Source organism: Portunus trituberculatus, chromosome 41, assembly GCF_017591435.1.
Source record: "Portunus trituberculatus isolate SZX2019 chromosome 41, ASM1759143v1, whole genome shotgun sequence".
In the NCBI taxonomy this organism is placed as follows: domain Eukaryota; kingdom Metazoa; phylum Arthropoda; class Malacostraca; order Decapoda; family Portunidae; genus Portunus; species Portunus trituberculatus.
In genome coordinates, this window is record NC_059295.1 from 41,147,958 (window position 1) to 41,175,281 (window position 27,324).

The 27,324-nt window shown below is 39.0% G+C and overlaps 1 protein-coding gene across 1 annotated transcript in view; it reads right to left on the reverse strand.

Annotated features, from left to right (window-relative positions):
• The window catches only part of LOC123516444 (transmembrane protein 126A-like), a 56,820-nt gene that overhangs the window by 14,331 nt on the left and 15,165 nt on the right, over positions 1–27,324 (reverse strand). The window contains exons 2-5 of the mRNA XM_045275731.1: positions 21,128–21,250; positions 18,963–19,134; positions 18,628–18,756; positions 8,910–9,032 (exon numbers count right to left, since the gene is read on the reverse strand). Coding sequence (XP_045131666.1) covers positions 8,910–9,032; positions 18,628–18,756; positions 18,963–19,134; positions 21,128–21,231 — 528 coding nt within the window. The 5' untranslated portion in view covers positions 21,232–21,250. The remainder of the gene's footprint in view (positions 1–8,909; positions 9,033–18,627; positions 18,757–18,962; positions 19,135–21,127; positions 21,251–27,324) is intronic.

Below are 27,324 nucleotides of genomic sequence, written 5' to 3' on the forward strand. Positions count from 1 at the left end.
TCCCTGTTTGGTCTGTATCTACTTCTTCCCATTTTCATAACATGGGTCTTGTCTATATTAAATTCCATCTGCCACTCCTTACTCCACTCATATATTTTATCAAGATCTTCCTGTAACTTGTTACAATCTTCCACATTCTTTACTCTCCTCATAATTTTAGTATCGTCCATAAACATGTTCATGTAACTGTCAATTCCTACTGGCATATCATTAACATAAATCAAAAACATGATGGGACCCAGCACTGACCCTTGTGGAACTCCACTGGTTACCTTCTTCCACTCGGACTTCCTTCCTCTCACCACTGTTCTCATTTCTCTTCCCATTAAGTAATTTTCCATCCATTTTGCTAGTTTATCATTTACTCCTCCAATCATCTTTAGTTTCCACATCAGTCTATTGTGTGGTACTTTATCAAAGGCCTTTCTCAAGTCCAGGTAGATAGCATCCACCCATCCCTCTCTATGTTGTAGTATGTCAGTCACTCTTGAATAAAAACATAATAAATTGGATACACGATCTTCCTTTTCTGAAACCAAACTGCCTTTCACTCAGAATGTTTTCACTTTCTAGATACTCACTCCACTTAGCTTTAATTACTTCTTCACATACCTTGCACAATATACTAGTCAACGATACTGGTCTATAATTTAGCGGTTCCATTCTACTACCATTCTTATATATAGGCACAATGTCAGCTCTTTTCCACTCTTTCGGGACTAATCCTGTTCGTATGGAGGTTTCCACAATATCAAATACGGGTTCAACAATTGATCCTTACATTCATTTAGCAACCTCCCAGATATGCCATCAGGCCCCATTGATTTATTAATATCCAGATTGCTTATAATTTTCCTTACATCTTCCTTAGTAACCATGATGTCCTGCATTTGCTTTATTTCCGTAGGCCTTCCTCCCATAAAATGCTCCTCCTTTGTAAACACTTTGCAAAAGTTGTCGTTCAAAATTTCAGCTATATCTCCAGCATCTTCATATACTTCTTCCCGTTTTTACCTTTTCTATTGCCTCCCTTTTATTTAGTTTTCCATTTATGAATTTGTAAAACATTTTGGGTCACTATCACAGTTTTCCACCACCCTCTGTTCATATTCCTTCTGTGCTGTTCTCCTTACTTCAACATATCTATTCCTTGCTGTTTTGTAGACTTCTCTTGATAATACATCACTGTTTTTCTTAAGTTTCTTCCATGCCTTTTCTTTGTTCTTTTTGCTTCTTCACAATTTCTATTAAACCACTGTTTATTATTTAAAGTCCTCTTTCTGTGATATGGCACAAACTTTTCACAGCAGAGTTATACAAATCCATAAATTTATCGTATTTCAATTGCATATCCCTTTCCTGGTATACCACGGACCAGTCAATTTCATTAAAGAACTCCCTTATATGGTTATAATTTGCCCTAGTATAATTTAATTTTTCCTCCCTGTTCCACAATCTTATTCGTGCTTAATTCCGTATCCAGCTCAAAGCTTAGGACATCATGATCGCTTTTCCCAAGGGACATTCATGTTCAATTTCCTCTTTTAGAGATTCCCTGGTAAATACCAAATCCAACCTTGCTGCAACATCTTGTCCCCTGCACCTTGTTGGTGATCTCACCCACTGTGTCATCAAGTTATTTGTTGCTACCTTTAACAATTCTTCTGCCCACTCACCACCGTTCACCACTTCGTAGTCTTCCCACACTATTTCTTTGCAATTAAAGTCTCCAACTATCATCACTCTATCCTTTCTGATGAGTTCTTGCTTCATTCTGTCTAGAGTATTTCTCATCACCATTTGGTACTGTTCATATTCCCAAGCACTGGTTCTGGGTGGTATGTATACTGTTATAATATTAATGTCCCTCTTGCCATCTGTTATAAGCATACTTATCACTTCCTCATTTCTCTTACTATAGTTCACCTCCTTCACTATCAGATCTTCCTTAGTAAGAACCATTATACCACCACCTCCTTTATTTTTCTATCATTTCTCCATACTTTGTAGTGTTTTACAACAAACCAGTCTAGCTTTATTTCGGCCTTAGCTTTGTTTCCACTACACACATTATGTCCGGTTCATTATTTCTTAGGTAATCCATACATTCTAGCCTCTTAGACAGAAATCCATCTATGTTCGTGTAAGTCACTTTTATTCCATTCCTAGTCTCATTCTTCCATGTAATGCCTATTCCGTCTGTTTTATCCACCACTTCTTTAGCCTCCTCTTTCTCATCCTCCAAAAACTTGGTCTTTTCCTCCTCTGTTCTTTCGTCATTCCTCTCTTCACTTCAGTTACAAGCTCCTTCATTTTCATTCGCTCATCTTGTGACATATTTCTTCTTATGTAAATTGTTTTGGTTTCCTCAGAGTCCTTAAGTTTCCAAGCCCTCCTCAACAAGGCCTCCGCTGCCACCTGAGACTTTAATTTCAATTTTAATGGTCTATTCTTGCCTTCCTCAAAAGCTCCCAATCTCACACTTTCTTCTACCTCAGCATATAGGTCCTCTTCTTCCACAGAGATCTTGTTCAGTAAAGACTTAATCCTGTCATTTTCCTTATCCTCCTGTCCTGCCAGTTCCTGTTAGTTTCCTCCTCAATCCTATTATGATCACACATTTTTCTTTTCAGCAATATCTCTCACCACATACTCATTTTCCTTTAGTGCCTTTACCATTTCCTCTGTAATCCCTTTATTTTCCTCTTCCTGCTTTTTACTATCTCCTAAACGACCTTTGTACCTCCTGATGTTCATGGTTCACTTCTTTCATCCTGGTATCAATTAGATTAAGGCATTCCTCCTTCCTCAAGTCCCCTTCGGATATTTTTATCTCCATTTCCATGAGTTTAGCCTTCATCTCTTCACATTGTTTCCTTAGTTGTTGGTTTTCTTTCTCCATCTCTACTTTTTCCTTCAATAGCTCTTTATTCGCTAACGTTAACAAATAGATCTCTTTTTTGAACGAATCATTCTCGGCTAGAACTCTATCCAGTTTTTCTTCTATGGACAAAATGTTTAGGAACTTACTTTCCAGTGCCTGGATTCTTGCATCCATATCAATTTCTCCAGTCCTTTGGTGTAGTAATAAAACCTTCAAAGTCTCTGTTTGTCTAGATGCCATTTTTGTTATCGTCAGCTGATTACGGCCAAAACAATCACCGCCCACACTCTCCTCTCAGGGATCACTCTCCATATCCTCACTTTCAACACTAAGCGACAGTAGGACATTAACAGGACACTAACTTAGAGTTACCCAGGCCCTGTAACACCATAGGTATTTTCCTTCTTCCGTCCGCAGCGGAGACCGTCCTCTCTCAGCCGTGTGTCTGTGTGTGTGTGTGTGTGTGTGTGTGTGTTTACCTAATTGTATTTACCTAATTGTAACATACGGAAAAGAGCTATGCTCGTGTTGTCCCGTCTCCATATCTATTAATGTCCAGCTTTTTCTTAAAATCATGAATATTCCTTGCGTTGACCACTTCCACGTCTAAACTATTCCATGCTTCCACCCTTCTATGAGGAAGCTATATTTTTCACATCTCTCCTATAAGTGGCCATTTTAGTTTTTCCCATGCCCTCTCGACATTCTTCCATTCCACATACACAGATCTTCCCTATCCATTTTTCCATGCCAATCATCACTCTGTATATTGCTATCAGGTCTCCCCTTTCTCTTCTGTTTTCCAGGGTTGGAAGTTGCATTCTTTTCAGTCTGTCTTCATAAGTCAAATCTCTTAAGTCAGGCACCATTTTGTTGCAGCCCTCTGTACTTTCTCTAGTTTCCTTATGTGTTTCTTTAAGTTCGGAGCCCACTGTATTGTTGCATATTCAAGCCTCGGTCTTATCATTGCAGTAATTATTTTCTTCATCATTTCTTCATCTAGATATACGAACGCCACTCTTATGTTCCTCAATAAGTTCAATACTTCTCCAATTATTTTGTTTATATGTCTCTCTGGCGATAGGTCATTGGTAATTGTCACCCCAAGGTCTTTTCTTCATGACTGGTTTTATGTCTTCATTTCCTATCTTGTACATACTCCTGATTCTTCTTTCACTCTTGCCAAACTCTATTTTCTTGCATTTTGTCGTGTTGAACTCCATTTGCCATGTACAGCTCCATTTCCATATTCTGTCCAAGTCTTCCTGGAGTAGTTCGCAATCTTTGTCACATCTCACTTTTCTTAACAATTTTGCATCGTCTGCAAATAGGCTCACATAACTGGACACCCCATCCACCATGTCATTTATGTAGACTGCGAACATTACTGGTGCCAACACTGATCCCTGTGGAACTCCACTCTCCACCAATCCCCATTCTGATGGTCTGTCCTTAATTATTGTTCTCATTTCTCTTCCTACCAAAAGTCTTCCATCCATTTTAGTAAACTGCCATGCACTCCTCCTACCATTTCAAGTTTCCAGATCAGTCTCTGGTGTGGTACCTTATCAAAGGCCTTTTTTAAATCCAGATATATTCCATCAGCCCAACCATCTCTTTCCTGTATTACATCTATCACCCTCGAATAGTAACATATCAGGTTTGTCGTGCATGAACGCCCTTTCCTAAAACCAAATTGACACTCACAAAGTATGTCATTTTTCTCCAAGAAGTCTGTCCATCTAGTCTTCACCACCCTCTCACACATCTTAGCTACCACACTTGTAAGTGACACTGGTCTATAGTTCAATGGGTCTCTCTTGTTACCTGATTTATAGATTGGGACAATGTTAGCTCTTTTCCAGTCTTGGGGCACTACACCTTCCCTTAATGAGGCATCAATTACTTCACAAACTTTTTCTGCCAATTGCTCCTGCATTCTCTTAAAATCCATCCTGATACCCCATCAGGTCCCACAGCTTTTCTCACTTCTAAACTCCCCATCATGTTCTTGATCTCCTCCACAGTTACTTGAAACTCCTTCATAATCCCTTTCTGTTCCATTACCAGTGGTTTGTCAAAAGCAGTCTCCTTTGTGAATACCTTCCGAAAGCATCCATTCATAGCCTCTGCCATTTCCTGGGATCTTCACTGCATACTCCATTTACTTCTAAACTTTCAATACTTTCTCTATTTTTGATGTTGTTGTTCACATGTCTGTAAAAAGCCTTGGTTGGTCTTTACATTTATCAATTATATCCTTTTCTTGTTTCTTTCTTTCTTCTCTTCTAATCAACACATATTCATTTCTTGCTCTTTTGTAACTTTCCCACTGCTTAATCCGTCTTTTCCTTCTCCACCTCTTCCATGCATCCTCTTTTCTTGTTCTAGCCTTTTCACATCTATCGTTAAACCAGTCCTGCTTTCCAACTTCTCTATGTTGTCTTATTGGTACAAATTTTTCTCACCTTCTTTGTATATTTTTATAAATTCCTTCCACTTTTCATTTGCTCCTTAGCACTCTTGAATTTCATCCAATTTGTCTCTTGAAAGAATTTCTTTAGGTTTCCAAAATCTGTCTTGGCATAATTCCATCTTCCCACTTTATATTCTTCATTTCTTCTAGATTTCTCTTCGTCTATCACCTTGAACTCCAAAACTGCATGATCACTCTTTGCTAAAGGGCACTCCACCCTCATCTCCTCAATGACCATTGGCTCTGTACTAAAGACCAAGTCCAGTCTTGACGATGCTCCCTCTCCTCCAAACCTAGTATCTTCTTTGACCCACTGAGTTAACACATTTTCCATTGCCAGTGTCAATAGTGTATTTCCCATGTTGTCTCTGATCCTTCCATTGACCAGTCCTCCCAACACACCTCTTTACAATTAAAATCTCCCATCATTATAGTTCGTTCACAGCCACCCAACATTTCTTCCAGACATGTTCCTGTATCACTTATCATTTCTTCATATTCCTGTACTGACCATGCATTTGTCTTAGGTGGTACGTACACCACTATGTAGTGCCTCTTTTTTCCTTCATTAGTTTCTGCTCTGATCTTTAGCACTTCTGCCTTTCCCATACCTTTTTTCACTTGATCCACCTTTATATCTTTTTTAACCAGCAACATCACTCCTCCTCCCATCTTACCTACTCTATTTCTTTTCCAAACGTTATATTTCCTTCTCCAACCTTCATCAGGTCTTCTCCCTCTCTCAGTTTTGTTTCAGTAAGACCCACAATATCTGGGTTCTTGTCCCTCAAGTAATCGTTGAGTTCTAAAATCCCCGATATCACTCCATTTATGTTGGAATACATTACATTTCGCTCATATGTAAGTTTCTTTAGTCCTTTCTTGCTGTACTTTTCTGGGTTATGAACCACTTCCTCAGTCTCATATCCAAGATTCTCCAGAAAAACTCTTTCTTCTCTTCTTCTGTCCTCTCTTCATTTTTTTCAAAGCCTCCTTTCTCAACTCATTTAACATTTCTCTTTCCTTTTCACCGAGATCTCTTCTCAACCAAATCTTCCTTGTTGTTTCCTGCTGGGCTAGCCTCCATGACTTCTCCACCAATTCATCTACATCCTTTTGTGACTTAAGTTTGATTCTTATTGGCCTCATACCTTCTCTTGTGAACTTTCCAATTCTATGGAAGTCCTCTATTTCTTGTACTAGGTCTTTTCCCTCCTCTTGCACCACATTAATGATATTATTTATCACCTTTTTTATGTTTTTCTCTCTCTCATTTTACTCGGTGTCTTATCCTCCTCCACACCAAATATCACCACACATCTCTTTTTGTCTACAGTTTCCCTCACCAATGTCTCATTTGACTTAATAACCTTCACCACTTTCTCAGCTATCTTCTCTTCTATGATCTGTTGATCTATAATTTCAGCAAGGCCCAAAGTTTTCTCCCTGACTCTTTGATTTCCTTTTCCAGACTTGCAACTTTGTAATTTACCTCCTTTCTTTCCACTTCCTGACTTTTTTCCATTCAGCCTGCTTCTCCATCACTTTTCCTAGAGATTCTCCACATTTTTCGCAATTCACTTTAATTAGCTTAACTTCCTCTTTCAGTGCTGCATTTTCCTTCTTCATATCGGCACAGTCTCTTTTACATTGTCATAACTCGTTTCCAGGCCCTCATACTTTTCAAACAGTTTTTCAATTTTACCTTCTAACTCCAGAATTTTCTTCACATAAGTGCTCTTCTCCATTATTCCTTGAAACCCTGTGAAGTCTGATTCATCTTTCGAGTTCACGGCCGCCATGTTGCGCAGACGTAAACAAACCAGCTGATGGCTCAAACGCAGGCTACAGTTTATATTTACCTTCACTGGACATTATTTTGCTAATCAACAGTTAACATGACTATATGGAGACGGGACAAACATTACCAGCTCCTTTCCCACCTTGGTTACTCTTAGGTAACTGTAGAATTATAGATGATTGCTCTGGAGCTCAGCGACCACCTCCGCCATCGACGATGTCCCGTGTGTGTGTGTGTGTGTGTGTGTGTGTGTGTGTGTGTGTGTGTGTGTGTGTGTGTGTGTGTGTGTGTGTGTGTGTGTGTGTGTGTGTGTGTGTGTGTGTGTGTGTGTGTGTGTGTGTGTGTGTGTGTGTGTGTGTGTGTGTGTGTGTGTGTGTGTGTGTGTGTGTGTGTGTGTGTGTGTGTGTGTGTGTGTGTGTGTGTTGTTTACGTTGTTTACAATTGAGTTCAAACTCGTGCTGTCTTGTCTCTATATCTACTCATCTAACTTTTCCTTAAATCCGTGAATTGTTTTTGCTTCAACCACTTCTTTCTCCAGCGCATTCCAGATCCCCACAATTCTTTGTGGAAAACTGTATTTTTTTATGTCCTTTGTACACACACTCATCTTCACTTTTCTCCCATGCTTCCTCCCACTTCTCATATCCCTCACCACCAGATCATCACGGTCCAACTTCTCAATGCCAGACAGAATCCTATACATAGTGATAAGGTCTCCTCCTTCCTGTGTGTGTGTGTGTGTGTGTGTGTGTGATTCACTGTTTGATATGCTGCAGTCTCTGACGAGACAGCCAGATGTTACCCTACGGAACGAGCTCAGAGCTCATTATTTCCGATCTTCGGATAGGCCTGAGACCAGGCACACACCACACAATGGGACAACAAGGTCACAACTCCTCGATTTACATCCCGTACCTACTCACTGCTAGGTGAACAGGGCTACGTGAAAGGAGACACCCAAATATCTCCACCCGGCCGGGGAATCAAACCCCGGTCCTCTGGCTTGTGAAGCCAGCGCTCTAACCACTGAGCTACCGGGCGTGCACGCACGTGTGTGTGTGTGTGTGTGTGTGTGTGTGTGTGTGTGTGTGTGTGTGTGTGTGTGTGTGTGTGTGTGTGTGTAATTCACTGTATGATCTACTGCAGTCTCTGACGAGACAGCCAGACATTACCCTATGGAACGAGCTCAGAGCTCATTATTTCCAATCTTTGGATAGGTCTGAGACCAGGCACACACCACACACCGGGACAACAAGGTCACAACTCCTCGATTTACATCCCGTACCTACTCACTGCTAGGTGAACAGGGGCTACACGTGAAAGGAGACACACCCAAATATCTCCACCCGGCCGGGGAATCGAACCCCGGTCATCTGGCTTGTGAAGCCAGCGCCTAACCACTGAGCTACCGTGTGTGTGTGTGTGTGTGTGTGTGTGTGTGTGTGTGTGTGTGTGTGTGTGTGTGTGTGTGTGTGTGTGTGTGTGTGTGTGTGTATGTATGCACATGTGCTATGTGCATAGTACTTATTTACATACATTACAGAGATCATATCAACTGTTAGTGGTAACAGGCATGCAAAATGTAAAGAGAGGGAAAAAAAAAAAATAAAATAAAATAAAATAAACAAATAAATAAATAAATCCCTAGGATAACTCTGGTTTTGGATAACTGAAATTGGCCTTCCCACCAATTAGTCCAATCTGTGGTGGTTAAAGTAAAAGTAATAATAATAAACATAAATACTTACTTGCAATGCAGCTAAGATATAAAGCCTGGGTAGAACTGGTTTTGTTATCTTGTAAATCTCCATCAACATCAACAGAGGTTTCTTGGCATCTGGCACAGGGTATGTGTACAGTCTGGCAGCAAACTGTAACAAATATTTCAGGATTATCAGTTAGCCTGTTTGCAGCTAGGGTGGTAGATACCTATCAGTAGTGGAATTTTTAGTTTCCTCCGATTTCCTGAAGTAAATGGGTGACTTAGTTAATTTAGGAACTGATGTGTAGAAAAAAATATGACATGAATTGCTGCACACATGTATCTAAAATTAAAAACACAACCATGTTGTTATTCTTACTTACTGGTGCATGGTAAGGCTTTATCAATTGTGCTATAAAATGAAGCTATCTTTTTCCAGTAAGTATGAGCAGTAAAAATAAAAGGATGATGATTTTGGTTTATACATTTTATGTGTGATAAAAAATGAAGTTAATCACAGGCACGTCCTATATATGTAGATAATCGGTGGGAAAAAAATTGATTAATTAATTAATTAATTGAAAAAAAACATCGCTGGCAGACGTACAACATAGTAAAGCAAGCTGTGTGAGGGATGAGGCCACGAGCCTCTGCCATGGTAGCAACGTGGTGTTATTGTGGCTTGCTGCCACAAGCCAAAGATATAGTCATGGTACTGTAAAAATTAAATGCGACAAAAATTTTTATATTCTATACATTACATAGATTTGCCTATTGTTTTGTACATTCAAATGAAAGTATGTATCGGTATGTGCCCATTGAGGGCAGAACAAAATGACAAATTGCTTGCCTTTTACAAATATAAACTGTTGTAAGAATATCATTTTGAAATTATGAATAGAGGCTCAATCAGTGTCATATGCCATCAGACACACAAGATTAATTTTCTTAAATTTCAGATGCATTAATGTGCAACGATACACCTGTGTGAACTTGTAAAACTTGCCCCAAAAAGTATTCATTTTCCAGCAAAAATTACTAAATCTGGTGTTGTCTGGCGTCAAGAGGTTGACTACGAACACACTAATTTCAAGATCACTGTCAAAGCAAGGTTCCATGCTTTTACATATATACAGCAGCTTTTCATCCCTGATGGCAGCTCATCCCTCTGCTGACCTGTATGTAACTTATCTGTCCGAGCTCTTCCCTTCCAAGTGCCCTCTTTTAGCTGTTGTCCTAGAGCTTCATTGTTTTATCTACAAGTGTTCTCTCTTTAAAATATTCAAGATAACACACATAATCAATTTCACCCCTTCCTTCCATTTATCCAAACCATAATTAGTGTGCTTGTTCTCATCATTTCATGAAACTTTTAATTATCATGTCCCATCTCTTACACGTCCATCTCACTAATCTTTTATTTGATGAGTGGGGCTGCTTTACTGGTCTTAACACTAAATTATTTGATGCATCCTAAATTTTTCTACATTAACTTCTTTTTTCATACAAGAGTGGCTCCAGCCAAGGCCAACAGAAAAGAATGAAAGAAAAGGACTCTGAGGTGATATTTCTCAAAAGTAAGTGGGCAAAAGGAATATCTAAAATTAAAACTTTCTTCAATGAGTTCATGTCACAGGTAGAAAGAAATGTAGAAGAAAACAGGGAGTTCTACAGTTATGGTGAAGAGTTTAGCTTTAGAGATAAACGAGTTGACAGCAGTGAAATCAGGTTGGAATAGAGGAGAAAATGTGAAAAACATAAGTTGTTACAGATATAGTCAGAGGTAAGTACAGCAAAAGTGGTGTAAAATATGGACTGATGGAAGGAAACTAGTGGGAAGATTTAAGAACACATGGAGGAAGTGTATTCAGCAGGATATGGACCAGCTGGAAGTGAATGAAGAGTTTGTGCAAGACAGAAGAGTGAAGAAGAGACATCGGACGTCCAACCCCATTGTAATGGAAAAAGAAGAAAGATGTTTATCAATAAAGAAGATAGAATACATGAACAGAAGTAGCTCGCAATAACAGATTTTGTAGTAACAGATTTCGCTCAATAACAGACTGGTCAGATACCCAATATTTTTGGGGGGGTCCAGAATGGCATTTTTCTTTATCCACGAATCTATATTTCTTGTATGGCCATGAGGATGAAAACACGTATGACACGATAAACAAGCCAAAAAAGGACCATGTTTTATCTACTGCATGCTAGATACTATTTTTGCTTGTTTTGTTCATCTATAATTGATAAAACTTGTAATAATATGGAGAGCAGCAACTGTTTGCCTGTGGGGCTTACCGGAGTGACACTCATAGAGCATTGGGATCCCGGGCTGGTTGGTGGCCTGTGAATTGCTAGCCGTGCATTTCTGTTCAAATATTGTTGAGAAAGCGAGGATATTGACCCTGCCACACACACCCACACACAGAGAGAGAGAGAGAGAGAGAGAGAGAGAGAGAGAGAGAGAGAGAGAGAGAGAGAGAGAGAGAGAGAGAGAGAGAGAGAGAGAGAGAGAGAGAGAGAGAGAGAGAGAGAGAGAGAGAGAGAGAGAGAGAGAGAGAGAGAGAGAGAGAGAGCGCATCGGGATTGATGAAAAGTCCAGTCAACAAACAAACTCCTCAATCACTTGATTTTGTTATCATTTACTGATCTTTGGAGATCTACAATTTCATTTCTTTCATCTTTTAATTGAGGATAATTTAAGGGGAGCATCCGGTTTAGATCGGTGTTGTCATATCTCTGGTAAATATGCATGAAACACTCTGATTTTAATGTTGTGAAGTATTGGGAACATGTACATCAATATTAGATATTCATTCCCATTCTAGTCCCCAACCTCGCCATGAAATTATAATTGTAACTAAAACTTACGAATGTTATTCTGGCGTTATTATTTGCCCCATAACCTTCATTCTCCTGTGGCAAAGACATGTTATAATATGAAATGTTTCTATGTTGCTAGATTTTTTATTTCATCTTTTGTCTTTGTTTTATGAATTTCTTTCAAAATCTGTTTTTTTTACTTTTGACCCAAAAATATTAATACAAAATTACTTGTCACAGTTTTTGTTTCAGTGAAATCAAGCTAAAATTGGCTTCAAAATATATTTTAGAAGGGGAATAACTTATGTTTTGAGATACGGGCCGATAAAGTTTTTCAATCGATTTCGATCTCGTTATAACACACTAGGAAGTTTATTCAGATTTACCTGATGTTCTTCTTTATTATCTACAATCTCATAATATATTTAGATGTATTTCTAAGCACATCAGGGTCCTAGTCCCCACACCCTGTCAATGATATGTTGGTTCTGAAGATGCTTTTCTTCCCATGTTCAGCTCTCACTTTTTCTGGTTATGATGTGTTCTTGAAGTTGCATGTTGTGCAGTGCATAGTTATGGTGTTCTCGTATACATCAAGCTCAAAACTATAGTCAAAGACAGGATCTGGGCATGAACAACGAGAGGAAAGATGATTTTTCAGCCTCCTTTTTGTCAGCATGACAAGCTTGTCGTCATTATCCACAGCTTCAATTCCTTTCTCAATATTTTGTAGAAGAGCTTCTCTAATTGTGAGTAATGAGGCCTTTTCTTCTTCATTTCCTTTTATTTGTTCTATGTGAGATGTGGTGGGCTGTGGTGTGGGAGTGGCAGGCGGTGGTGAGGGTGGTGGTGGTGGGTGACACGAGGATGTGTACTAGAGCATCTGAGGTGTCAAGTTCAACACGCTCTTTTTATTTTTTGAGCTTCCATACTCATATTCCAAGCATCCTTCCTCTGCTTATTCCTCTAAGACACCCATCCAATGGTTGGCAGTAGGTGAAAAGCAGGATGCAGTAAATAAATTATGAGCTGTTTAGCAGAGTGAAGAGCGGGTAGCGAAAGACACAGCAAACAACCTCTCTCTCTGATAGCTTTACCCCTACTGAGTCTCGCTGGTGGCCTTGGTTGATGCCACTCATAGACACACAAGTGCTTTCAGTGTTGCCGTATCATGTCCATAAAAAAAAGTTAAGATTTTTGCCTTTTTTTTTGTAGTTTTTGAGTAAAAACAACTGATTCTGCTGATGTAAACAAATGCATGTGGTTGAGTACGAGACCTTTAAATAGCATTTAAATGGAAACCAGCGCGACTTTCACCATAAAACTTCATGAAATAATATTTTTCCTACAAAAAACAATATTTTTCTTATTTTTTCAGTCTTTAAATCAGACACTCCCGTTAATAGGAAGTGGACAAAGTTTTCTTTTTCTAGATGACTTAGAAAGTAACAACAACACAGCCACTTCTCCAGTCCAAACCTACCTACCTACCTACCTCCCTCCCTCCCTCCCTCCCTCTCTTCTTTCAGGAAGTACTTGTTAGCCAACATAATTCAAATATTTAAAGGAGAAAAGGCAACTGCACCACTAAACTACAGACCAGTGTCACTTACAAGTGTCGTAAGGAAGTTATGTGAAATAATTATCTAAGAAAAATGGGTTAAATTTCTAGAAGAGCAAGTCATATCGAGTCATGTGTATCAAACTTATTAAGGTTCTACTCAAGAGTTATTGCAGGACTTGAAAACAGAGATGGATGGGTAGACACAACATACCTGGACATTAAAAAGGTTTTTGATAAAGTCCCTCACAGAAGACTACTTTGGAAACTAGAGAACATAGGAGGATTGCGAGGAACTTTGCTAGAATGGACAAGAGATTATTTTAAGGATAGGGAAATGATAACTGTGATCAGAGATACATACTCATCTTGAGGTATAGTAACTAGCAGAGTGCCACAAGGGTCAGTGTTAGTCCCCATTATGTTTCAGATTTATGTAAACGACATTCACATTGGGGTAAACAGTTATATAAATGCTGATGATGCAAAAGTACTAAGAGTTGTCAAAACCAGAGAACTGTCTGCTACTGCAGGAAGATATAAATAAGATCTATGAGTGGAGCAGGAAGTGGAAATTGGAGTTTAATTTTTTTTTTTTTTTTTACATTACAAGGGCACTGGCCAAGGGCAAACAAAGTGTTGGAAAAAAAAAAATCCCGCTGGTTGCCAGGCCCTGTTAAGAAGAAAGTAGAAAGAGAAAAAACAAAAAAAATCTAAAAGGAGGGTCCAGTTAACGTAAGAGGTGTCTTGACACTCCTCTTTTGAAAGAGTTTAAGTCATAGGCAGGTGGAAATACAGACACAGGTAGAGAGTTCCAGAGTTTACCAGTGTAGGGAATGAAGGAGTGAAGATACTGGTTAACTCTTGCATTAGGAAGATGGACAGAATAGGGATGAGAAGAAGTAGAGAGTCTTGTGCAGCGAGGCCGCAGGAGGGGAAGGCATGCAGTTAGCAAGTTCAGAAGAGCAGACAGCATGAAAACAGCGGTAGAAGACAGATAAAGATGCAACATTGCGGCGGTGACTTAAAGAATCAAGACAGTCAGTTAGAGGAGAAGAGTTGATAAGACGAAAAGCTTTAGATTCCACCTTGTTTAGTAAAGCTGTGTGTGGATCCCCCAGACATGAGAGCCATACTCCATACACGGGCGGATAAGGCCCTTGTACAGAGCAAGCAGCTGGGAGGGAGAGAAAATGGACGAAGACGCCATAGGACACCTAACTTCTTGGAAGCTGATTTAGCAAGAGTAGAGATGTGAAATTTCCAGTTTAGATTTTTAGTGAAGGATAGACCGAGTGTGTTTAATGTAGAGGAGAGGGAAGTTGAGTGTTATTGAAGAAGAGAGGATAGTTGTCTGGAAGGTTATGTCGAGTAGATAGTTGTAGAAATTGAGTTTTTGAGGCATTGAACAAAACCAGGTTTTCTCTGCCCCAATCAGAAACAAGTGAAAGATCAGAAGTTAGGCGTCCTATAGCATCTCGCCTTGAGTCATTTAATTGTTGTTGGGTTGGGCGTCTGTTGAACGCTGTTGAATAATGCAGGGTGGTATCATCAGCATAGGAGTGGATAGGGCATTGAGTCAGATTTAGGAGATCATTGATGAATAATAGAAAGAGAGTGGGTGATAGGACAGAACCCTGTGGAACACCACTGTTGATAGTTTTAGGGAAGAACAGTGACCGTCTACTACAGCAGCAATAGAACGATCGGAAAGGAAACTGGAGATGAAGGTACAGAGAGAAGGATAGAATCCGTAGGAGGGTAGTTTAGAAATTAAAGATTTGTGCCAGACTCTATCGAAGGCTTTCGATATGTCAAGGCCGACAGCAAAGGTTTCACCGAAGTCCCTAAAAGAGGATGACCAAGATTCAGTTAGGAAAGTAAGAAGATCACCAGTAGATCTGCCTTTACGGAAACCATACTGGCAATCAGAGAGAAGGTTGTGAGCTGATAGATGCCTCATTATCTTCCTATTAAGGATAGACTCAAAGGCTTTAGAAAGGCAGGAAATCAAAGCTATAGGGCGGTAGTTAGAAGGATTGGAGTGGTCACCTTTTTAGGGACAGGTTGAATGTGAGCAAACTTCCAGCAAGAAGGATAAATAGAAGTAGAGAGACACAGATGAAAGAGTTTGACCAGGCAGTGAGCGAGTTCGGAAGCACAGTTTTGAGAACAACAGGAGGGACTCCATCCGGACCGTAAGCCTTCCGAGAATCAAGGCCAGAGAGGGCCAGGAAAACGTCTTTATAAAGAATTTTAATTTTAGGGATGAAGTAGTCAGAGGGTGGAGGAGTAGGAGGAATATGCCCAGAATCATCCAAAGTTGAGTTGGTAGCAAAGGTTTGAGCGAAGAGTTCAGCTTTAGAAAAGAAGAGACAGCTGTAGAGCCATCTGGATGAAGTAAAGGAGGAAAGACGAAGAAGTAAAGTTGTTAGAGATATTATTGGCTAGATGCCAGAAATCTCGAGAGGAGTTAGAATTGGAAAGACTTTGACATTTTCTATTGATGAAAGAGTTTTTAGTAAGTTGGAGAATAGATTTGGCATGATTACGGGCAGAAATATATAGGGCATGAGTTTCAGCAGTTGGATGGCTACGGAACCGTTTGTGAGCCGCCTCTCTATCATTGACAGCACGAGAACAAGCAGAGTTAAACCAAGGCTTTTTAGCTTTAGGGTTAGAGAAAGTATGAGGAATGTATAGCTCCATGCCAGAGATAATCACCTCTGTTATGCGCTCGGCACAAAGAGAAGGATCTCTGACATGAAAACAATAATCATCCCAAGGAAATCAGAATAGTACTGCCTTAGTTCCTCCCACTTAGCAGAGTTAAAATGCCAGAAGCACCTCCGCTTAGGCGGGTCCTGAGGCTGCACTGGAGTGATAGAACTGGTAACGGAAATTAGATTGTGGTCGGAGGAGCCCAACGGAGAGGAAAGTTTAACAGAGTAAGCAGAAGGGTTGGAGGTTAGGAAAAGATCAAGAATGTTGGGCGTGTCTCCAAGGCGGTCAGGAATACGGGTAGGGAACTTCACTAGCTGCTCTAGGTCATGAAGGATAGCAAAGTTGAAGGTTTGTTCACCAGGTTGGTCAGTGAAAGAAGATGAAAGCCAAAGCTGGTGGTGAACATTGAAATCCCTAAAATGGAGATCTCAGCAAAAGGAAAGTGAGATAAGATGTGCTCCACCTTGGAAGTCAAATAGTCAAAGAATTTTACATAGTCAGAGGAATTAGGTGAGAGGTATACAGCACAGATGAATTTAGTTAGAGAGTGACATTGAAGTCTTAGCCAGATGGTAGAAAATTCTGAAGATTCAAGATTGTGGGCACGAGAGCAAGTGGTGTCGTTACGCACGTATGCGCAACATCCAGCTTTGGATTGAAAATGAGGATAGAGCAAGTAGGAGGGAACAGAAAAGGGCTGCTGTCAGTAGTCACAGACAACTGTGTTTCGTTAGGAAGAGAAGATGAGGTTTAGTAGAGGAGAGGTGGTGTTCCACAGATTGAAAATTAGAACGAAGGCCACGAATGTTGCAGAAATTGATAGTGAAAGTATTAGATGAAGTGTCAAGACACCCAAGGTCGACAGCAGAGGGGCAGTCCGACCTGGGGACATTTATGGTCCCCTCCCCAGAGGGGGACTCCGAGGCAGGGCGTGGTGAAGCCATTATTAAATTTTGATTTGAAGAGAGTGTAAAAGTGTAAGGTGTTGTAGTGTAGTGTAGGAAGTAGTAGAAGTTGTCTTTAGAGGGCAGGCTTCAGCTGCTCAATTGTATAAATGAGACCACAATGCCAAGAAATGTCACATAATGGAACTAGGAAAGAGTAAGAGAAGACTAGTATGGAACTATTTGATGGGAGAGGAAAAAATAATGAAGACTAAAGAGGAAAAAGATCTGGCAGTGATCATACAGGAAAATCTGACCCCCAAAAAGCACATAAGCAAAATATTTGGACTATCATATAAAATGTTGACTAATATAAGAGTGGCATTTCAATACATGGACAAAAGATATGATGAAAAAAAATCATCACAAGCATGATATGTCCAAGGCTGGAATATGCAGCAGTGATGTGGTCTCCAAGCTCTAAAAAGGATATAAGAAAATTGGAAAGGATACAGAAGATTACAACAAAGACGGTTCCAGAATTAAAGGACCTTACATCTGAAGAACGACTGAAGGATATGGGACTGCCAACCTTACAAGATGGAAGAGAATGTGGGGACCTAATAACAATGTACAAAATAGTCAATAGCATTGAAAAGATAGACAAAGAAGACCTGGTGCTGTTGACAGAAGAAGATGGAAGGACAAGAGGACATGAAAAGAAGATCAGGATGAGGCAGTGTGTGAAGGATATTGGAAAGTACAGTTTTCCACTCAGAACAGTGGAAAAATGGAATGCACTGGATAATGAAGTTGTTGTAGCACATAATGTGCATAACTTTAAGCAAAAATTAGATAAATGGAGATATGGAGACAGGACACTATGAGCCCCACTTCAATCCTGTAAAATACAATTAGGTAAATACAACTAGGTAAATACTAGTTATGAAAACTCCCCATAATGTGAAGGTAGTCTACTATGATCCTGACAATCCCTTGTCTTCCTCTCCTTCTTTTGTCACCTCAGCAAGATCCTTCAGGCAGTATTAGATGCTTGTTAAGGATGCTACTGGACTAGATGGAAATTGGCCATTACACCACATGGGAAGCTACATCTTCAACTCATCTATTCTTGGCAAGACAAATTTTTATTACAATACACTTTAAATAATGTAATTTCTTTTATTTCAACACTGAGCATAGAATAAGGAGGTTTGAAAGTTCAAAATATTTTCTTTCCTTTTTAAAAGATAAATAAATTGCCAAAAAAAGGGAAAAGGGATAGATTAAAGGTCTTGCAGACAAACCACTCTTAGTAACGGAAAACCCCTCACCCCCGAAGTGTCTGTTATTGTGAGGTACCACTGTAGTTAGCTAGTTATCAGTTATGTGGAGATGTAGATACAGGAAGTTTACATTTTCTGTTGATGAAGGAGTTTTTGCTTAGTTGGCATTACTTAGGGCAGAAATGTACAAGGCACAAATTTCAGGTGATGGAAGACTCAAATCATTTTAGGTTAATACCAGAAGTATACTCCAACATAGGGCCATAGTCTACTCCCCAGAAAGAGAATCTAAGGCTGGTGTAGGAGTTACCATATTGAAATTTTGAACTTTGAGTGAATGTGCATGTGTGCTAGATGTGTGTAGTGTTGTGTGAAATGGTGTTTTTTGGAGGGAGGGGCAGGGGGCTATGACATGTGAGGCACAAAGGGAAGAGAAAGAGGTAGCTCATTAACTTACCTGGCATAGAGAACAGGATTACTCACCTGCATTGCAGCCAATGGGGCCAACATTAGTGGATAGACAAAGCCAGTGAACAACTGCACCATCCCTCCTCTTATCTCAACACACACCGGACATTTGAAAGTTTCTAAAATCAGTGGACGATGTACAAACTGAAAGAAAAGTATCTAATGATATTTTAAAAAATCCCTTAGGTTTGCAACAACAACAAATCAGCACATGTTTAAAAGGATTCAATCTTAATTTTTCATTATACCATGAGAAGATGAAATCATCAGCAAACGATTCAATATTGTGTAAAAAGAAGTCCTGAATATTTTTATCACTCATAACAATCATGTACTGACATTGGTCTTACCTGATGGTGGAACATTCCTCCAAGAAGAGATGGTGCAATAATCACAGGAAGAAGTGTGGTCATAAATGCTTGATTTCGCAGTTTGACAACTTTGCGATAATGAGCATTAATGTAAGTAGCAGAACAGGTACTGAGAAATGCTGAGGCAACCATGAAATGTTTCAGTGCAAACCTGCAATAAGAAGTCACACAGAGTTGAAATAATTGGTAAAGATCAGTAGCACTCCTAAATCAAAACTATTAAAGAGATCTGAGATAAAAAATGACAAATGTAAGGAGCCAAACAATGATATTCACTTTGGAAACATAAAAGGCTATGCGAGAACAATCTGTAATGCTTATGATACATTAAGAGGAACACAATCTATCAAAATATAAGGCTGATATTCCCATGAAGAGCTAGTCGAGACAAAGTGCCCACAACCTACATCTCCACCCATACCCACCAACAAAATTCATGCACGCCACTCACTACAACATCTTCTCTTGCATACTCTCTCTGAATCTGATCAAACTGATTTGTTAAATCAAGTTTTGTGTGAAATTACAGCATCCTATTAATTAATACTAGTAAATATAATGCCTAGTTGTACATTCTACTACCAAAGCAGAAGAATACAACTCCCATACTGCCAGTGTATCTTAATGGAGGAGAAAAAAAAAACTTACTCTCCTTTTAAAAAGGACAACAGATTGGCTTTCTTAACTGATATGAGAACAAATAACAAGTAATTTTATGTCAGCAGACAGTCACATAGATGGTTGATGTATTGAATCTCATTATTTTCAAGCACCAACAAAAATATTTTCAATAAGGCATTATATAACTAATTTAAATAGCCATATAAGATAATATAATTAACCCAAAAGTTAACCACCTCATCCTATCATTAAAATACCCTGTAATTCAGTAACAGTTACTTAACCTGCCAGTGCCATAAATCTATGGCATCTTGCATACCTATACTCAGCACAAATGCCACAAATTTAGAGTAGCAGCTTTAAAACTTCTAGACTGTTTGTATGTCAGTTGAATTTTACAGAAAAAATATACTGCATGTACTCTAAACCTCACTGTAGCCTGTGTATGTGAAGGTAGCCCATAACAAGGCATCCTTGGGAAAACACTGCTCACAATTTCAGAGTAATAAGAGTGATGTAGGATTGTGTTCAGAATACCACATTCTCCTTCCATAAACAAAAATTCAGCATTGGTCACAAACTGTATTTTTTTAAAGAAGTGCCACAAATCACAATATCATACTGATTCTTCAATGAGGTGAATAATGTAGTACCAATCCTAATTTCCACACTCCCTACAAGCAGCCTGCCTTTTGTATGCACATTGGCATAGTGGTGATATGACATTACTAAAGTGGTAACTCAGTTGATAAACATTAGCAATAGTCACAGATTGCAAGCACTATGTACACCACTGGCATTGAATTTGATATTCATCATATTATATGCACTCACAACTTATAATGTGGGTTTCAAATATGTTTCCTTTGGTAAACCCCTTTTAAACATATTTTTCCACTATTTTCACATTGTTTAAGACTTTGCAATGTGTAGAAATAAAAACTGAAAATTAGCTGGCACCATTGGGAGATCCATGATTGGTAAGCCTAGTACCGATAAGTTAATATTTCAGGTTGCATCAATACCTCCTTTTCTTCCAATCTTCACTTCACTTCTGGTTAGTACCAACAATATTGGTACAGTTGACACAGTTAGCAAAGACTGAGCATTTTTTTTCTTTTATGTTTCTTTATGTCATAAGCATAAACTATTAAAGAACCACTGTTGTATAATTCAAACAAGCTTCACACAGACACACCAGTCAAATTATTAAAGAAGTTCAACCTTATCTTTTGTGGATTAAGTATTTGTCCTTAACATGAGAAGCCTTTTCTTTATTCTCTGGAGCCATGGCTGAAGTTAAAACTGATTAAGTTTAATAAAGAAAAATAAACTGGAATCACTTCCCATGTCAGCAGATTAAGCTGCAAGTAAAGTAACATCAACGAACAATCACAGCAGCAAGTTGGTTAGGCAGCCTGGGAAATTACTGATGGAACCAGTTTAAGTGATTAGCAAATCAACGATGGCCAACCTGTATCACAATATACTAATCTCTACCACTCATTACATTACATACATACACATCAGATGTTGGCTTCCAATTCATTATTAAGTCTATTGCTTCTGTTAAAGCAGTACTTGTAGATTCCTTTTCATTGTTACTTTGCTTCTGAGAGTCAGCCATGGTGCAGTCAATGTCAGCTCTGTAACACAAAGGAATAGATTAAAAATAAATAAATAAAAAAAAAATCAAATAAATAAATGCTTAAACTCCAAAAGTCTGATTGCATTGATAGAAATATCATATTTACCACTCATAACATTTATTCAGATACTGTCTATTGCAAACATAAATGTTTCCTTATGTTAAGGAGTGACATTATGAGGTCACCACACTGGTGGTTTTGTTATTACACTGAGTTAAGTTATGTTCTTTCAACTGGTTGGCTACCAACAGAATGTTATGCAGTCACCAAAAAAAAAAAAAAAAAAAAATCAACAAAGAAATAAAAAGAAAAAGAAAATAAGTAAAATCAGACCTTCCCAGTGAAAATACGTAGGAATGTGGGTTATTTTCTAATGAAATCCAATATTTATCGAAGTGTTAGTCTATGGAGTAGTAACTGCCATCTTGCTCTCCTTCAGATGGCAAGCAGAACAATATATTTTTTGGGTTGCTCCCACTATTGGTTAAGATTTGGCTTATTTTGTGTTTGCCTGATTTGTCTTTTGTAGCCGTATCTTGTAACCACATGATACAAGTGGAAAATCCCAGTTTTTTTTCACCAGGAGTGATGATCAAACAGAGCAACTTATAGTTTACTTTCTCTCTGCAAAACCACATTCTTGTTGACCTCTTAAGCCTACCTGATTAACAGAATATTCTGTGTAGAGAAATAATCAAGAATTCACATCTCACCACCAAAGAATTAAAAGAAAGCAAACCAGTCTTGCTGAAAGAAATATCTTCTCACTGCACACAGCATCACCTGCAGAAAGACCTGCATCTCCACAGAAGTCCACCATGCAGCTTACACACCTCTCATCATAGTCCATATAGAGGAGGAACCATTTTCTTTGCAAAAGTATGCTTCCTGAACCACAGAAGACTGAAACACATCTTATCATCACCATAAGGCACTTCTCTACCAACCAGTACAACTATTACTACACAGCTTGCAAGGTAAACTACAAATCTATTATGATGATGTTGGAGGTGCTTTGGTGGTTTGTACTTCCTCCCCAAGAATGTGACAATGAAGACTAGATCTGCTTTTCTTCCATACACACACAGCTACATTACTTTCACGCATGATGGTGCCCCCATGCCAAAGGAAAGGAAAGATTAAACATTTGCAGTAGTAGGATATCCCTATTGGAAATGACTGACACATCATGAAAATAAATCCTCAGCCCTTCAATGCCACCTGCATGCACTCAAGACTAGCATGCAAGGAAATGGCTTTGGACTACTTCAGGAAATCACATTACTGTACAAAAAATACATATATTTTTACTCTTTCACCATACTCTGACTTCTGAACAAAACTACTTTTTTCTGGTAGTTTTTGACCTGTTTTGAATTAATCTGCTTTTCACTTCTGTTGCAAATTGGTACTTTTTTTTTTGTTTATTCATTCCCTTAAAAAAAAAAAAAGGTTTATCCCCTCAGAATGTACTTTTCTGCAATGAAAATAAAAAAAAGATTAATACAAAACAGACAGATGTGTACCAGAAGAAAACAGTTTTGTCATCAAAAAGTACCTGTTACTGCTGTGGCATGTACTCATCACCACCACTACATAAATGGAAAAATTAAAGCGAAGGAGGCTATTGAAAGACTGAGAGAACACTTGATAAATGATGATCCAAGCTTATACTTTTCTTTTATACATAAATGACATGCCAGAGGGAGTAAACAGTTACATGATGCCAAGCTGCTCGGACAAATAAAAAAATAAGGAGGACTGTGAAATATTACAGGATGTCCTTAACAAGATCTGGAGGTGGAGTAGGAAGTGGGAGATGGAATTCAGTGTGGATCAGAGTCATGTTATGAAATTGGGAAGAATGGAAGACAACTGGAGGAGATCTACAAGATGGGAGATAGTGTAGAACTGAAGAAAGTTAACAAGGAAAGAGACCTAGGAGTGATTATACAAAAGAATAGTCAACAGGATAACCATGTGGACAAAATATTTGGCGAGACATAAAATTTGATAAGAAATATCGAATTGGCTTTTCACTACATGGATAAAGATATGATGAAGAAACTGATATCCACTGTGATCAGACCCAGATTGGAGTATGCAGGGGTGATGTGGTCCCCACAGAAAAAGAAATTTGAGAGACCGCAAAGGAAGGTAATGAAGATAGTACCAGAGCTAAGAGGGATGACATATTACGAGGAGACTGAGGGCTTTGGATCTATCAACACTGGAGCAGAGAAGAGAGAGGGGGGGCCTAATATAAGTATATAAAAGTAATGAATGGAATGTATGTAATAGATAACAAGGAGCTGTTACTAAGAGATGAAGCATAAGATGTCATAGTAAAATGTTGAGGATGGGAAGATGCTTCAAGGACATAAAAAAAAGTCAGCTTTCCACAAAGAAGTAGCTATAGAAGCATGGAATAGCCTGAGTGAAGATGTAGTGTCAGCAAGGAGTGTGCACAGCTTTAAAGACAAGTTGGACAAAGGAAGATATGAATACAGGGCCACATGAGCATAATGCCCAGGTCCTGTAAAACTACAACTAGGTAAATACACCACTGCATGGCTAGGCCAACCTAATCAAACTTATATTATCAAACCAAACCTAACTTACCCTAACCTTAACCTAACATAACTAATGTAACCTAGTTGAGGTGACATGCATGGCTGAGATATCTTGCTAAGATTAAACTGATCTAACCAAAGCAAACTAGCCTAACCTGACTGACAAGGCTAAAAAATTACTATGAAGTCGTTACATTATTTCTCTTCATAAAATCTGGGGATACAATAGATGGAAGCAAAGTGACACCCATGGCTGAAAGACATTTTGCTTAGATAGTTCAAATATTTCAAATGGATTTACTTCTCTCTCCACATAGTGCACCAATTGGCTAGATTTATTATGTATATTTTTTAATCAGCCAGTGGCTGATCTAAGGAAGGCAGTGGTGCAGTGGATAAGTGGTGAGCATGGGATCGGGCAGACATGCGCGCATAGGTTCGAATCCTACCATATACAACCTTAAAACACTTCGCCATTTGTCAAGTGGTTTAAAGTTACCTACATGTCACCATGATACCCAGGTTCTAGGTGGTTACACCCAAGATGAATTTGGGTAGTGATATGGGCCCTAAAATGGGTACCACTATAAATAAAATTGCCTGCACCATTAATGGGCAGAAACTGAACAGCACTTCCTACATACTCTTCAAGTGTGCCTACAGGCGCTAAAGGCCTTACCGAAAAAATAACCAATTACCACAATTGATTTCACACTTGTGCAACAATGCCGGGATCAGTTTTTTTTTTTTTTTTTTTTACGGTAAGACCTATAGCGCCTGTAGGCACACTTGAAAAGTGTATGGGAAGCGCTATTCAGCTTCCACCCATTAGTGGCGCAGGCAATTTTATTTATAGCGGTACCCATATTAAGGCCCATATCACCACCCAAGCTCATCTTGAGTGTAACCACCTAGAACCTGGGTATCATGGTGATATGTAGGTAACTTTAAACCACTCGACAAATGGCAAAGTGTTTTAAGGCTGTACGTGGTGGGATTCGAACCTACGCGTGGACGTCTGCCCGATCCCACGCTCACCACCTTATCCACTACGCCACCGCCTCCCTATGTCCCAATACACAGACACGAGTGAATACACCTAACTGGTGTTCCTCAGTGCCAGCCTGTCCATCATAAACACATGTATGTCACTTCCCAGCATTGACATGGCAACGTGTGAGCTTGTTACTCCCCAAATCAGGTAAATCTTTTAAAAGGGTCTTTGTCGAGAGAATATAGTAACGAATAAGGCAGCGTTTCTCAACCTTTTTACCCTTGCGTAATGCTTCAAATACATCACATGTCTCAAGGAATCCCTGCGCAAAAACAAAATGATATACCATATATTTCTCATTTAATGTGACGTCAAATCCGCTGGGTGGAGGAGCTGCGAAGGGGGAGCCGGGAATGGAGGCGAGCGCGCAGGACGGTTTCTTGGGGACAGTGCCCTTAGGTAGTAGTAAAATAGCCTGCCTCATAGTATTTGTTACTATATGGCACATCTGCATCCACAGGTTCTGCAGCATATGATTTTAATATGGCCATTGCCTCACTAACTAGAAACAGTTCTTGATGCTACACCCTCTTCCTCCGTTTTCTAGGTGGAACCTCTGGAGTACTAAAAGCGGGCCGGCTTTTATCAAAGTTTGATGTAGGCAGTATTGGACAAGTATGGTCTATGATAGTGCTGTCATCACTTGAGTGTGCTTAGACAATGCCATCTTCACAGGGGTTGAATGTTGGTATGCTGACAACCTCAACATTGCAATTGAGATGTCGTGTGCATTACTATGGGATCTTTAGCATATAAATGAAACTGCCCCTGGAAATAATAGAAATAATCTAGTCAGAGTGATCAAACTACTTTGACATCTTAGGCCACTGTGGCACGAAATGGTTAAGGTCAAGGAGCGGGTGAATGTCAATTGGTCCCCAAGCGACTGGTACTCAGGTCATCTGGTACACAAGTGACTCTAAACAGTTGATCACCAAGTCAGTTGAGACCCAAGACAGTTGAGACCCTAGACAACTGCTGGTCCCCAAACCAGTTGAGATTCAAGACAAATTGGTCCCCAAACTTACCGATTATTTTTGTTCATTCTCGCTCAGTGAGTCAGTGTACTTACGTGTACTTTTATACCCAAAGAAGTGTGTGTGAGAGAGAGAGAGAGAGAGAGAGAGAGAGAGAGAGAGAGAGAGAGAGAGAGAGAGAGAGAGAGAGAGAGAGAGACGCAGGACAAACCAGTTGAGACTCAAGACAGTCCCCAAACTTACTGAGTAGCTACCTTTATTCATTCTCGCTTAGTGAGTCAGTGTACTTACACATCAAAAGACATTATGTGTGTGTGTGTGCATGTGTGTGTGTGTGTGTGTGAGAGAGAGAGAGAGAGAGAGAGAGAGAGAGAGAGAGAGAGAGAGAGAGAGAGAGAGAGAGAGAGAGCTGAGACCCAAGACAACTGGTACCCAAACTGGTTGAGACTGAAACTACTGAGTACCTTTGCTCATTCTCGCTCCGTGAGTCAGTGTACTTACATACCCAAAGAAATGTGTGTGTGTGTGTGTGTGTGTGTGTGTAATAGTGCAGACAGAAGATCATGCCATAAAAGAGTGTCCCTTTTCACAGCATCTCCTTGAGGCATATGGTTTAATAGGACTTTATCACTTATTCTGCGGCACATTAATAGCGTAACTGTATGCTCCATTATAAATTCAGTTCTGAATTTGTATTCTCAGAATCAGCCATAGTCTCAAACTATCCTGTGTCCATGATAGACCATATTTTTTATGTTTAATAATGTGTTTTATATCTTTGGTGGATATGCTTCCATTGTTCCTTTTTTTCTGGTTATATATTACATTAGGGTAACTTTTTCTTTGGTAACAAAGTTAAATCTTTTGTGATTTAAGTAGTTCAACATTATGATCTGATCCCAAAATAATTGCAATCTTAAGTTAATGTATGTTGTTGTGGTCAATACGACTATCTATCTGTCTATCAATCTCTGTGTGTGTGTGAGAGAGAGAGAGAGAGAGAGAGAGAGAGAGAGAGAGAGAGAGAGAGAGAGAGAGAGAGAGAGAGAGAGAGATTGATAATAGCAATGATGTCAGTAATGATACGATAATGATATGATGATGATGGTGATAATAATAATATGAAAATAATAATCATTATAATGATAATAATAATAATAATAATAATAATAATAATAATAATAATAATAATAATAATAATAATAATAATAGTAATAAATAATTATTAAAAATAATAGTTATTATTATCATCATTGCTATTATTATTATTATTAATATTATTATTATTATTATTATTATCATTATTATTATAATTATTATCATTATTATTATTATTATTAAGAGAGAGAGAGAGAGAGAGAGAGAGAGAGAGAGAGAGAGAGAGAGAGGATATAGTGTTGTCCCATGAGATGACAGCCTCGCCCATTTCTCCCTTAAGTCACGGCGGTGGAAGGTTTCAAAACCTGA